Source organism: Myotis lucifugus, unplaced genomic scaffold (genome assembly GCF_000147115.1).
Source record: "Myotis lucifugus unplaced genomic scaffold, Myoluc2.0 scaffold_0, whole genome shotgun sequence".
In the NCBI taxonomy this organism is placed as follows: domain Eukaryota; kingdom Metazoa; phylum Chordata; class Mammalia; order Chiroptera; family Vespertilionidae; genus Myotis; species Myotis lucifugus.
In genome coordinates, this window is record NW_005871048.1 from 3,439,325 (window position 1) to 3,453,952 (window position 14,628).

At 43.3% G+C, this 14,628-nt stretch overlaps 1 protein-coding gene across 1 annotated transcript in view; it reads right to left on the reverse strand.

Moving 5' to 3' along the window:
- Positions 1 to 589: 589 nt before the first annotated feature.
- Positions 590 to 14,628, reverse strand: part of LMNB1 (lamin B1) — a 36,220-nt gene continuing 22,181 nt past the window's right edge. Inside the window, exons 6-11 of the mRNA XM_006081078.3 lie at positions 13,125 to 13,345; positions 12,106 to 12,331; positions 11,094 to 11,198; positions 8,067 to 8,186; positions 3,972 to 4,079; positions 590 to 1,396 (exon numbers count right to left, since the gene is read on the reverse strand). Coding sequence (XP_006081140.1) covers positions 1,355 to 1,396; positions 3,972 to 4,079; positions 8,067 to 8,186; positions 11,094 to 11,198; positions 12,106 to 12,331; positions 13,125 to 13,345 — 822 coding nt within the window. The 3' untranslated portion in view covers positions 590 to 1,354. The remainder of the gene's footprint in view (positions 1,397 to 3,971; positions 4,080 to 8,066; positions 8,187 to 11,093; positions 11,199 to 12,105; positions 12,332 to 13,124; positions 13,346 to 14,628) is intronic.

Below are 14,628 nucleotides of genomic sequence, written 5' to 3' on the forward strand. Positions count from 1 at the left end.
GGCACCAGAGGATGCAGTAAATCTGCAGAGCACAGTGATTCTGGGACTCTGAGTTATTTTCAAGTGAAAGCTGGTAGTCTGTGTGCAGCTTACCGCAGGAATATTTTAAGAGAAAAGCAAACATTGACTCTGGCTTAGCTCCTGAAATGTTATCATCTGTTAGGTATGGTTCAGATACTCCACATTCAACAAGATGAACTCACTTAGCTAAAGCAATCACACGACAAAATTTCCCCAAACCCGTAACAAACGACACCCCAATTACCATGACACCTGACAAAGGTACCCCCGCCACAGCACACGCCTACCCGTATTTCATCACTCATACCTTACCCCTCTAAACGATGGCTTTTAAGCAATATCTTTGTGCCATTTTAAAAGGCAGTAAAACAAGGTTCTAGAATATAATCTCCATCTTTTTTTCCTTTACCTCTTCCTTCCTCTCTCTTAAATCAATTTAAAATAAAATAAAAATAAATGTCTTCCTCAAGACTTCTCCCACTGTCCGACCTATGTTCCCATTTAAGTCTTATTATGAAATAAGCTAAAAAGCATAAAGCACTGAGCACAAGTTAAAAAAGACAGTAGATTAATATTAAAACAGCCTTTTATTTGTTAATGTCACATAAGAAATTTAAGCAAGTTACACTATCTTAAAAAAACACAGCTAACGCGTTTTAAGAGAAACCCTCCCTCCCCCTCCCCTCCCTCCCCCCATACCCCTGGTGAATTATGAATCTAAGAGAAGAAGTAACCATAAAACAAAGTTTCGTGGAATCCTTCATCCAGGGTGCTTACATGATTAGGTTAATATTGCCATCTTACAAAATTTCTCTTTTCTATTAAAAAAAAAAAGTTGTAGCCATGATTGTTTATTACAAAAAAATTCAGTACAAAATTTCGATATATTGAAAAACGCTTTTCCCCTCCCTCACAGCACCGTTATATGTAGCAGAGAATAATCAAGAGCAGATTGCTAATCTATATGGAGCAATCTTCAAATTATGCCCAAACACACAGTGGTTTAATGACCCTCCCTCCCCTTCTCTTCTCATAAGAACTTAAAAAAAACAAAACACATACAAAAAATGTCAAAAAATTTGAGGGACCCTTTCCAAACAGTACAGTGAGTTCAGTGTCAATAATTCACATCTTGCAACAAAGTGTATGGATATGACTTCTTTTACAAAACTTTCAGTGTCAAAAAAGGAAATTAAGGCCATCATTTCGCAGCTTAAAAATTCACATAAAGGAAATATAAAAATATTCTGTGCTTCTGAGAAGGCTCTGCACTGTATGTAGGTGAGGATTACCGTCCTTCTTCACTTTGAGGAAGACAGTCGACTTGAGAAGTTCACATAATTGCACAGCTTCTATTGGTTGCTCGAGGGGCTCCCTGATGAGGAAAAGAGAAAGAGAAATTCGTGCTAAGAAAGTGGATCACAGTATTTTAACGAGAGATGCTACAAATCCGTATCTTCAAGTGGACCCTCATCATTTCTCACTTATCCTTTTTCATCCGTCCCTTAAGGAATTCTTCCCCAGAAAACTCTAACAAATTCCAGCACCGTGATTCTCAACTCCGGTTACACTGAGGAGCTTAAAGAAAATAAATTCTGATCTAAGTCCCTAGATCAATTAAATGAGAATCTATTTATATAAAATGGTAAAGTTCCTAAGGGATTCTAATATGCAACCAAAGCTGAAAACCTCTGTCCACTAACTTCCTTTTATAACTTAGGAAAGAGATTGATGGACTCCATTCTGAACGACCACATCAGAGAACAACACGCCGGCTGGCTCCTCAACATCCCCGTCCCGAAGCATTTGCATTGGGTCCATCTTCAAATGTGAAAGTCATAGAAAAACTTCCCGTCAGCCTGCAAGGCCACTGAATTCGTTCACCACTGTGAAGTCCAACTAGCTGATCTGTCCTTCCATCTCCCGTCTTCTGAACCTTGATATTATTTTCTCTGATCACAAAAGCTAAACACCTCACACATCTTTAACTTCTATGTTCCTTCTCTCACCCTCAAGTTCAGCCACTGAGCTTAATGAATCTGCATTTTAATAGTTCCTCAGGGCCCTGGCCGGGTAGCTCGGTTGGTTAGAGCGTCATCCCAATACACCAAGGTCAGGGCACAAACAACAATCAACCACTGAATGGAATGCATAAGTAAGTGGAACAACAAATCAATGTTTCTCTCCCTCTCTCTCTCTATTCCTCTCTCTCTCTCCCAACCCCTTCCTCTCTCTCTCTCTAAATGAATTTAAAAAAAAATAGAAGGAACAGTCCCTCTGTACCTCTGCAATCTCCCTTGTAGTCAATGCCTCTGACATTGTTTCAGTTTCCCCTCTGCTTCACAATGTGCAGCTACTACTTGCCTGGGTGTTCTACCACCTTCAACCTTGCCTCTCTCTCACGCACGCCCTGCAATACAACTGGATGCACAGATACACCTCGTGTGTGAGTCTTGGCATGCCCCCTGGTGAACTAAAGATCACCACAAACTCCCTGCCGCGCCTCCCCTAAGGAAAGAGTGGAGATGTTGGCCCTCACCTGGAGCCGGCCTTACAACTGCTTTGGCCGGGAGAATACCTGGGCCTAGCCTGTAAGGGATCCGGCGCTCTTTGTTTTCACCCTCTTGGAGGGTGCTGCCAAGTTGTAGAGCTGGGGCTGAACTACTGAACGATGAGCAGCCACATGGAAAGAGATGTGAGGGACATTCCAGCCCCAGCCAAGCTCCCAGCAACTGCTTGATTAACTCAATCTCCATCACGGGGAGCAAGATAACCTCCCACCTGAGCCCAGTCAAACCACAGAATCATGGGAAGGAAAAAACCATTGTTTTAAGCCACTAAGTTTTGGGGTGGTTTGTCAATGTAACAAGAAATAATTCAAACACCCTCAGAACACGATCGTCTGCCTCTCCTGCCCCAACAATTGCCCGTCCCTCCAAACACTGGGCAAGCAGGTTTCCCCGAGATCTCAGCTACTCCGGGGCCCTGAGAGCTCTCTCCAGCGGCTGGCTGACTACCACTCCCGCTGAGCCACCAGTCTCGCCCCTTCAGATACCTGGCATCGTTATTTTACTCCCAGTCATTGCAACGTTTCATTAAGGGCGGGAAATGGATCCCGAGCTTGTTTCTTAGTGAAGCCAAGTCTAAAGTATCTCTTCTTCAAGAGTCCCTGAAATGTATGAAGTATCCAGGCCAAAAGTTCATGCTACCTCATATAACCCACCTCCAGTGGTTCTCCACCATGGGGACTACACACGTAAGGTAATGTTCGTTTGGAGTAGGATTGGGACTCATAAAGCAAAACGAACAGATTTATAAATCTGGAGACAGTCTTATGAAAAGAGCAGTTTTGATGAATGACCAGACTCAAACAGCTTGAGAATATAAACTGAAGGCTCGTTAGTTATTAGTAATTCCAATTTAATTAAAATCAAATTTGGAGCTTCTTTAAGGGCTCTCAAAAGCCCAAGCACCAGCTAAAACCTATCTTGCAATTAGATGATTAGGAACTTAATATAGCAACGAGTTTGTTTCGTTCTGAAGCTGAATATTGCTCTTTGTTATTTTTTTAAGTTTACATGCAGATGCTTACTCTAATTTAGTGGTGTACACTTCTCAATCACAGAACCCTTAGGTAAATAATTTTGAGCATGCATTCTAATTACATATGCTTATTTATAAGTGTCACACATGTCCTACCGTATTATGTACATTAAAAAAAGGACAAAACTGAAATTGGATATAATGAGAAAATGTTTTACAAAGGCACGCCAACACTTGTTGCAGTTCCCTGATGTACTCTCCTGAGGATCTCCTCAGGAAAAGCAGCCCCCATTGTATATCACTGTTCTGGCTCATCAGGCACAAGGGAAAACCCAAACTCCACTACTGGTTTCGGTTTTCATGTGATTCCATTCATAAAATTTAAAACAAATATATTGAAGTAATACCTGCTGGTGGAAAAGTTCTTCCTCGATCGCCACTTCAGCTCCTTCCTCCTCCTCCTCTTCCTCTTCAGGTATGGTTGTTTTAAAGACTGTACTTCTTTGAGCAACCTCCTAAAAGCAAGAGTAGTTTGATTTTAAGTTGAAACCACACGTAAGTGTAAGAAATAGCATTCCTACATCAGGGACTTTGTTTAAAGTGGCTCATCAGTAGCTTTAGCTACTGAACAGGAATTTTTGCATAATTAGAAGCAGTTCTTAGATCTTCAATATTCCCTGCAGAGAAGCTTCTGGTATCCAATTTGAAATGCTTGCTGAGAAGGTCCCACTGCTTCGTATCCCATTCTGTTACTCCAAATTCTGTAAATGATTTGGCAGATTGAATTCTTACAACCCTCCACGTGAATGCAGAGTAAGGCTCTCACTTGGCTCCAGCAAAAAGAAGGTGCTAAATAAATGCTGAATCAAATGAAGTTGGAGCCCTGGCTGGTGTGGCTCAGTTGGTTGGGCATTGTCCTGTGCACCTAAAGGTTGTGGGCTCCATCCCCAGTAGGGGAGTGTGTAGGAGGCAGCCAATGGATGTTTCACTCTCACATCAATGTTTCTCTCCAACCCCACCCCGACCTTCCTCTCACTCTATAAATCAATTTTTAAAAAATAAATATTTTTTTTAATGAAGTTGGAGGCCAGCTGCTGTGACCTCAGGGGCCAAGGCAGCAACAGGACTCCCTGATGAGTGAGAAGAAAAGGACGAGCTCCTTTCATTCCTTCAGCAACTGGCTCCTCTTGAATGACATGGAATCAAGACCAATGAGCACTGTTTACTAATAATAACACTAGCAAAGTGCCAGTGTATTCCACACGTAAAATGGACCACCCGTCATTCACCGTCCGTGGGACAGAAGTAGCCATCCCATTTCCTACTGCCTTTCCTGTAGGGACTGCTGACTCGCAGACACAGCAGTGATTCCATTTAAGCTCCAGGCTGGCAGGGGGAGTGAGTGCCCGGGAGGCTCGGAGCACCTAATTTACGCTGTCCCGTGTCCTGGCGTCACTCAAGCACGATAACGCCTTTACAGGAAGAGGAAGGCGCTAACATGATGTCAGCGAAAGCTTATCTGAAATTTAACACAGACCAGCTAGTTTAAAGTGGCAGAGGAAGAAAGCCACAGTGTCATAGCAATGAGCTTCCACGTTAAATACATCCAAGGATACAGTGTGTGAGTGAAGTGAGGAAGATGGTAGCATTTTGTAGGAATTTTGATAACTGGCAGGGCCAGGAAAGATGGGCCATTTTGAGTCTCTCAATTAGCCGGAAACTTCGATTCTGTGAGATTGGTCTATGTCTACACAGACAAGGAGCCGTTTCACAAGTATCTGCCTGCTTTAACCAAAGTATAATTTAGATCAATTACATTTCTTGGAGCTGAGCTATCATTTGGGAGATTGTGGCATACATACAAAACAGAAAAGATTCTCAAAAAGCTTTTGAAGTACCCAGCTTTCCTCAACTCATCTTAAAATAAGGAAGGACTTTTTCAAAATCTGTTGCAGATTCTTCACATTCTAGCTTCTGGCGGCTGAGCTATATAGCATTTACTGTTTTCCGGGATATAACTACTCATTTGTTATCCGAGGAGCCGATGGTTAAGTTATATCTCTGTATACGGAAGTAATCATTTGCAGAGATAAATTTCGGTTGTGCCTATATTCTGCTAGGTACAGAGAGACTGCTTTATTTTTTATTTCCCTCATACAAAGACATTTTATTTTCTATGTTTTTAATCATCCAACACTCCCTCCCTCAATTCTCAGTCAGAGCCCCAGTTTCACTGGACACCCCTCTCTCCCACGGAGTGTGACCCCGTCGTGGAGGGGGAGGGAGGCTCAAGCTCCAGCTCTGTCCTCCTGGCCCCAGAACTGGGTTAGAGGCGGGCACGTGAGCCAAGCTGGCACAGTAAGACACGGGAAGCCGCTCTTTCCTATACCAAGCCAGCTCCAGGGGCGGCCGGCAGCCACCCGGAATCCACGAGGGAGACAACGCGGGAAGCAGAGACAACAGGGGGACCCATGGGTCCAGCCCACTATCTCTGGAGTTTGGGTTTTGTGAGCCCACGCATCCCCCTTCTTTGAAAGCCAGTGTAATTGGGTTTTCTGACATTCTCAGTGACTCAGCAAGAAGAAAACAGGCACAGAAAATGAAACTGACTTGAGCCAATTACCTTCAAGGTTACAGAAAAGTGGTCTTTATGGTGATGAATACAGATCGTTGCAAACAGATCTGGGACCTGCTACTAAACATAGTCTTGTGCAGAATTAAATAGCTGACAAAGTCCTCGTGGCAGTCACAGAAATCAGTAACTACGTTGTGATACCGCCCTTGCTGCTGACAGAAGTCACTAATAGGGCCTAGCAAGCAGGAAGCAATCGTTTGTTAAAAAAAAAATAGACAAACCAACCAACGGATCTGACAGTCAGTGGTCTAATTATGAAGGGAAACCCGAGCTTCTGTTCGCTTCATGGAAACGTCACTGAGGATTCCATCTCAAGACCTCTCCCAGGCTCCGGCACCTGCTTTATGCACGTCCTCGGATCTCTGGTGTGGGTTCTGAACCTGCTGCATCCCAAATATCCTCCTATTAAGATTACTTCTAACTTGGAACACATTTTCACACAGAAAAGAACGCTATGGGTGGCAACTAGATTCCACGGCTCACACGAGCCGATTTCATCTGCCTTATAATAGTGCTTTTCAGTCTGAGCGAACCACCGCTCCTACATGTTTTGAAAGAGACGTGTACTCTGCCCATTTCAGGGACAAAGAAACCACCAGCCCAGGAGCTACAGAAATCCGAGCACTGAGGCGGCAGCGGCAGCGACCGCTGGGAAGGACTCCAAAGTGCTGCAGGCAGCAAGCCAGGGCTGCCGCGCGGAGAACAGGAGGGAGACCCGCACCTGGAAGCCTGTGAATTACTGAGGGCACTCCCCTACCCAGAGAACCCAGCAGGCATTTGGAGGTGAGTTTCCCAGATGCACCCCCAAAATTAACACAACTGAGGTCTACAGACAAGACAGATGCCTTCCATTCCCAGCCTCGGCCTGAGGCGAGGGCACTCCCCATCCTGCAGCGGGTTCCTTGCGTGGAGCAGTCTAGTCATCAGCGCGCTCACAGTGAAGGAGGATGGGAAGGGGGCCGGCACAGACCTTCCTATGCAAATGCCTCGGCCCCGTGACAGCGCTGTTAATCATTTTATTTCTCTGAACTTAAGTGAAGGTCCATGTTGGAGTTTTATAAAAATGTATCCAGGAAATTCTTACTGAGTGCCTATTATGTGCCAGGCACAATGCCAGGGAAAAATGAGAATAGGTCCTTGCCCTCAGTGTACTTACTACTCTAGTGAGGGGCCCATCTGGCCAGCGCAGGCCAGGGCACGAGGCCTGCACCTGGCCCTTGAGGAGAGAAGCAGCCCCTGGGACACTGGGATTTGCCTGAGACCACTCCCTCCCACAGACACATGCACTCATGGGTGTGTGTGTGTGTGTGTGTGTGTGTGTGTGTGTGTGGTGGGGGCACCGGGTGACTTTACCTGACATTTGGTGACTTTACCTGACATTTGGGGATGGGTAAGGCGCTTTGACAAGAATTCTAGGACTGACAGCAGATCTTCAAACTCCACACACACTGACAGCTAGTGACAAGGTTGGTAACATTAATGTTCACTAGAGGCCAGATGCTGTTCCAAGCACCTCCCAGAATTGTCTCATTTCTGCTGCTCTCATTGTATTAATGTTAGCTCACTTATATTGCCTTATCTCCATTTTAGAGAAAACTAAGCAAGTGAAGGAAGCTGCCAATGGCACACAGCCATGTGCGTGGAGACAGCGGCTTGGCCAGGCTCACTGAGCCTCTGCTGTCACCAGTCAGGGCTCTGACACTCATACTGCGTCCCCACGTCTGAAGTCAGCGTCTCCTTGAATTACATGGCAGCCCTGGTCTGATTTAAGCAACAGTCACTTTTTGATTTCTGCAAAGAAATGACACTTGCGTGATGAACTTTGAAGTGGACATGGTAGTGGTGCTGATAAAATGAATGGCCATACCTCTCCCTGAGAATTTCTCAGGATGACCTTCACGTCTTCGCCAGTTCCCCAGGAGTTCTGGTTCTTCCAGATGAGGTCGGTGGGAGGACTGGCTGTGACACCCGCGTTTGCAGCCCAGATCTGGAAACAAAACCAGGACATCAGTCTACTCAGAACCCATATCCGCATGCCAATGACAGCAACATTATGAGGAGAGTTGAACACCCAGTAGGGCTGATTCTAAAGGCCTTGGACCTGTGCCCTAGCCCCAGACCTGCTGTATTAACTGGAGAACCCGCAGAACTTATCTGGGCTTCAGCTACCTCGTCTGATAAATGAAAATGATGTCACAGGGCTCGGAAGTCAAGTTGCCTACATGCATATGCTAGCTCCTCTGCATGTCAGCTACCCTCGAGAAAGGGACCTTACTTTTGTCATCCATAAAATGGGTGACAAAATGGTACCTAGAAGATGGAAATTTTTGTCCAGAACAAGCCATTACCCACCCACACGGAGTGGCTGGCTTGCTCAGTGAATCTGAGCTCTCACTGTCAGCATTCTCTTAGCTCTGTGAGCTCATGTGAAGGGAGCCTTCTGACCCCTCCCACAGGACTGTCCTCCAGCTGCCTGCAGCAGGAGTCAAGGAGAGGACTAACTGCTCTCAGACCTTCTGGGGGAGATGGCCTATCGAGAATGCTCGTGGAAAGTGGTATGTCTCCCACCAGGAACTGTGTGAAATGGAACTCCAAACAGATACAGGAATGTGACTGCTATTGAAACAGGCAAAACAAAGAAAACAATCACATTCCCCTTTCATCAGCATGAAAATTCTGCCATATTTTTAATGTACTTATTGGCAGAAGAATATGGGTAAAGTGGAGAAAACTTTAGAGTAGAAAACGTAGGTGTGAATCCCAGACACGTCACTACACCTCTACACCTCAGTGTCCTCACCTGTAGGGCCATGATGCCCTGTCCTGATCGTCCTAAAAACCACATGAAAATAGGAAAGTTCTCTACCAGTAACTTGTTTTACAACACAAAGGGCTATCTGATGGCAGAAGACTGGAGATGGTCTAGGCCAGTATACTTTCAAAGGTGGAAAAAAATCTATGAATTGCTGATGAGGAGCCCTTCCTCTTTAGATCCCACTTGCAGCTCCCAGGTCTTCCATGGGCATTACACATGGAAAGGGCCAGGGGGCATGTCCTGGGAGAAAACTGGAAAAGGAATGCATCTGGGCAGACTTTCAGATTATGTGGAATGATAGTGTTTTCCTAATTGCGAGCAATACTTTTCACTAGTCCACATGGAATCGCATGGTTGGTTGCGTGTTAATAATAATCATAAAATATCAGCAATCTTACTGGGTAATTTATCCTAAAAGTAATAAATATGTCCTCGAGCCGAGTTACGCAATATGGTAGCCACATGTGGCTGTGAGCTCTAGAAGTGTGGCTGGTCCAAATTGAGATATGCAGGAAGGACATCAGTTGGAAGACTTGGTTCGAAAAAGTAAAATATCTGACATAATTTTTTATATTGATCCCATGTTGAAATGGTAATATTTTGCATATATCGGGTTAAATAAAATGTAGTGCTAAAATTAATTTCGCATCTCCTGTGTAGTTCTCTTATTTCTGTTCTAGAGTTTTAAATTCATCTTTGCTATCGCCTAGTACAATTTTATAGATTAATCACGTATCATGACCATGTTCCAAAGAGCTTCTTCTCACGTTTCATGCTACCGACTAGAGAAAAAAATGTATTCCAGTATTTTATAGGACAACTGGCTACTCCCCTAGTCCTACAGAATATGTATCTGTTTAGTCCTGCAGAACTATATGCAGTGGAAATGCAGTGATTGGCATAATGGCTTCACATTACTTTAAAGAAATAGAGAGCACACTCAAATCTGAATCTTATGAATTAAAATGTTAGATGCTTTCCACCACATTATGCAGCTTCCATAAGACAAATAATAAAAAACTGAGCAATTTTCTCACTATAGTAATTACTACAGGGAGGAAAGGATAATATAGTTAGGGTATTTGTTCCCATTTTTACCCATGATTATAAAATTAGCATCTGATATTTTCACAATGTGGCATCACGCTCTATGAATACACTTTTAAAAGAGAAGTTCTAACCTCTTGAGCCTTTGATCTTAGACACTAAGGTTTATATCCATCAAAATTTAAAACATGTTTAATATTTTTTAAAAGAATTGATAAAAAGAGCCATCTTTACATTCTTTAGGATGAAAATAGTAACTTCTTAAAGATCTCTATCAAAGCTAACACATTGTTTGCTAAAGCTACTTACTAAGCTAGAGCAAAGGAACCTTGTGCTTGACCAATGAAAATTCTCTAAAAATGAGCAAATGATATTTAGTAACTAGTGAAGATGTGAAGATGCAGTGTTTCAAACACAGCAATAGAGAACCATTTAGAATTCAAAACAGAATCAGAATGGCACAGAGCCTTTGATATTATGTAAAAGCCACGTGTAACTTTTTTTGGTAAAATACTATGTTTAAAGGAGTGGCTCTTGAAGAGCCTATCACCTAATGACTTCTGTTGAGAACGTAAGTAGTCCCTATCTCAGCCCTAGAGATGGTGGCTAAGGTGCGTGGGGCCTGGACACTAAACACTGCCCGGATTCTGATGCTCATCTGAGACTAAAGGCTGTCGCTGTAAGGCAGGTCCCAGCATAATAAATAGATGGTCTTCCTAACGGTTCTCTATGCCAAGCAGTATCTCCTCAAGTGCCCTGGGCTACAATTGTCAGCCAGGGGACAGCTGTTTTACATCTACTCATGTAGACAAAATAGAAAGACTTCATAGGTCAATTCTTTCACTTCTAATAGACAACTGCAGCTCTCAATAACACAGAACTTTTAAACTCTTTAACAGCATGTGTGATTTCCTAATAACGTAAAAATGTTTTAATGCCCGTTTCTAAAATGCTTCTCTTTAAGCCAATCATTTTCCTGAATTACTTTTTTAGGTAAGACAATGAAGTTAACTGATGACTAAAATCACTTACTGTAACAGTCTGCCCTGCCTTCAGCACATATCTTGAGGTATATTTGTAACTGACTGATGTGTCTCCAATTTTTCTGATCATCTCCCAGCCTCCCATTGGTTGATCCTATTCAGAGAAGAAAATAAAACAAGGTCACTTCAAATGCACAGAGAGTCATGGAATAATCAAACCAATGAGTCTATATAGGAAGTTAATCTAGCTTTATGGCTGACTCCCATGATTCATATTTTCCTATTATAAAAAGAAAATATGGTGCCCTGGCCAGTGTGGCTCACTTGGTTGGAGCATCGTCCCATACACCGAAAGGTTTTAGGTTCAATCCCCGGTCAGGGCACATACCCAGGTTTTGGGTTCCATGCCCAGTAGGGGCACAATCAGGAGGCAACCAATTGATGTTTCACTCTCACGTCGACGTTTCTCTCTCTCTCTCCCTCTCCTTCTCCCTCTGTCTCCCTCTCTCACCTTCTCTCTCCCTCCCTCTAAAATAAAGAGATAAAAAAAGAAAAGAAAATATGGCTTCGTCATTCATCAGAACAGCAACTTCAACAACGCTGCAGATTAAATGTGAGCAGAAGTGGTCCAGATGCATTAGCATTCGTTCACTCATTCATTTAGAGAGCAAATATCTAAGTCTGGCTCGTATTTCCTTCTTTTCATGAAGTTAATGGCTGTGAAAGAATGCCCTCCATTTACACCCACACTCCAAGTTTTTCAGAAATCTCGCAAGGGTAGGGAGTAATGATAATCCATCCTTGGGAAGGGCACTGTGACAAAATGACAAGGAGTGAACAAAAGCCCTGGCTCTTCTGTAAAGAAGGGCTAATGAAGAAAATCTTCAAACCACCTAGCGCACCAACTCCTCTCCCCCCTCCTGGTTTCATTTATACTTTCTTCATGAATGTAGGTGAAGACCACTAAACCCAAGTAAAGGCTGAGGAGCTATTACAATTGTAAGATAGCCCACCAACCAGCAAAGTCTTGCTGGGGGAACAGAGGGGGCGTTGTTTTTTACCTGCTCGGAAGTGTTCTTCAAGCGGATAAATTTCCCGTCAACATCTATCTCTTCGATACAGATGTTTCCGGTGGCTGAGGCGGAATGAGAGATGCTAACACTGCTGCTTGCCTCGGATTCTTCCACGTCCACTCTCTTCCGTTTCCCTCTAGTTGTGCGCACGCTGCGACTTGAGGATGCTCGTGAGACTGTCACGCGGGAAGAAGGGCTCGGCGAGAGCTTCAATCTATACAGGAAAACAATGCTCCGCTTATGAAACACACTTCCCCTCCTGCCTTAGAAATGGATATCGAAGCCCTGCAGGTGCATTTCTAGAGCAAACCATGACTGGCGATCTGTGAGACCAAGCCGGTGCACATCCTAACTAAGATGAACTTCTCTGCGCTAGGATCTCCACCATCATTTTTCTTTAGAGTAACAGTAATTTGAATGTTCTCCCCAGGAACTGAATATAACCATAATGCAGAAGGCTTGGGAAACGAGAGGAATTCGCCCCATCGACCATCACCCTACACAAACACTGTTATATTTACTGTACTTTTTAAAATCTTGTCCTGCCTGCATTTTCTTTTTTACAAAATTATAATCACAAATGTATGCAATACTGAAATTGAATGGCTTTTTATTCTAAATCAGATGCTTTTCCATTGGAACTTTTTTTCTGAGAATAGGTGTTAAAAGGACTTATACACTAATCCTGATTTGAAAAATAAGTATAAAGTCTCTTTCAGCAAATCTGATATTTTACAACTTATTAAATTATCAAAACATTTTAAATTTCAAAGGAAAGACTTCATCCTGACACAGTTCAGCATTTATAATAATAATAATAGACTGCTTGAGCCCCAGTTTTTGTTGCTGAGATAGAAATATGTTCTATTACTATGAACATTTCAACACCTAGGTGTTAAAAGAAATGACAGAAAAAATATTTAAAGTTAACCTTGTTTTAAAATATAACCCAACCCTATTTACTCTTATTTAAATAAAAAGGGTGGGGCAAAAAGCAGGCTGCTCACCTCTCCTCTTCGCCCTCGAGGAGTTTCCTGTAAGCGCTGATCTCCATGTCCAGGGCTAACTTCACGTCGAGAAGTTGTTCATAGTCGTTCAGCTGCTGCTGCATCTGGTCCCGGATTTCTGCCATCTCCCTCTCCTTGTCAGACAGCATGCGCCGCGAGTTGTCTCTTTCTTTAGCAAGCAAGTCCTCCAGCTCTTGAATCCTCTCCAAACAGGCTCTAGACTGCAGATTCAAGGGAACACACTGACTTTCGAGGAACATTCCCACATTAGCACAGGCGGCTATTTTAAACCACGAACCATTGCCTGGGTAAGGGAGCAAATAGAACCCTAAGGAATGTCTAACATTAGAATGCAAGAGATTTTGATTTTAAGAATTTAAAAACCAAAATTCCTCCAATATAAAGTGCTGCCCGCAGGAAATGCCTTTTAAAAAGATATAGCCATCAAATGTCATAAACATACCTATAATTTTTCTGTATTTGACCAAATAAAACAGAATTCTAAACTATGGTTTTCATGAAAGTCACGTCCGGCTCCCCTACAACCCTTTTAGCTCAGAAGTATAAATCAACAAAAGTAAAGAGCTAAAAGGTAAGAAACTTATTGACAAAAGAACACACAGGGGTGGGTATGTCTGAGAGTTGCTGGAACTATTGGGGAACTGTACAGGGACTCTGGTTGTCCCTTTAGGGAATGTGCCCCTGTGGGACTGCTGTGCTCACCCAGCCCACAAAGACTACACAACACAGTGTGCTCTGCCAGATATTATTGTAAATATAAAAACTTCACATTTGGTATTTTTAAAAATGAGAAATTATACATCCTATACCAGGAAGTTCATCCTAGAAACCTTGTGGCTCACTAGGTAATTATTCCTCTATATTGCTCCAAGACAGAATTCATCTCAGCAGCCTCAGAAAGTGGCAAAGGCAATCAATTCAAAAAGACTGACGGACAGCTGAGGCCCTGGGAGTCCGGAGATAAAAGGAGCGCTACACTGTGCAGACACACTGCGCTCTACAAGGGAGATTTATTTCTCACAGGGGAGTGGGTAATAAATTGTGAAACTGCTTTATATGTATACTGGGTTTCAACAAGCAAGTAAACAGGATAGAAGAAACCAGGTTTCTTACTCTCAGAGAGAAAAATTACAGATAAACGAGAAAGGGAGCCTAAAATGAACCCTGGGGTACAGGGTAGGAGTCAGAGACATCAGTATGAATTTGTATTTAGCTTAACATAAATACAAGTAGACAAATAAGTGTGCAAACACAGGTTAGCATACATTCATGGATGACCTAGCTCTGCCTGCAGGAGGGAGCTCCGTCTCATGTGCATGTTCCCTTCTCCAGCAAGGAGAACCAGGGCTCCTGGGAGAAATGGCAGACCTGAGGTGAGGGCAGGGAAGATACAAGATGAGCCTGTAGCACCTCAGAGCACCAGGAAGTAAAGAAGTACTCCCAAGTGGGGGGCATGGCAACCCACCCGAAGAACTCCTACTGG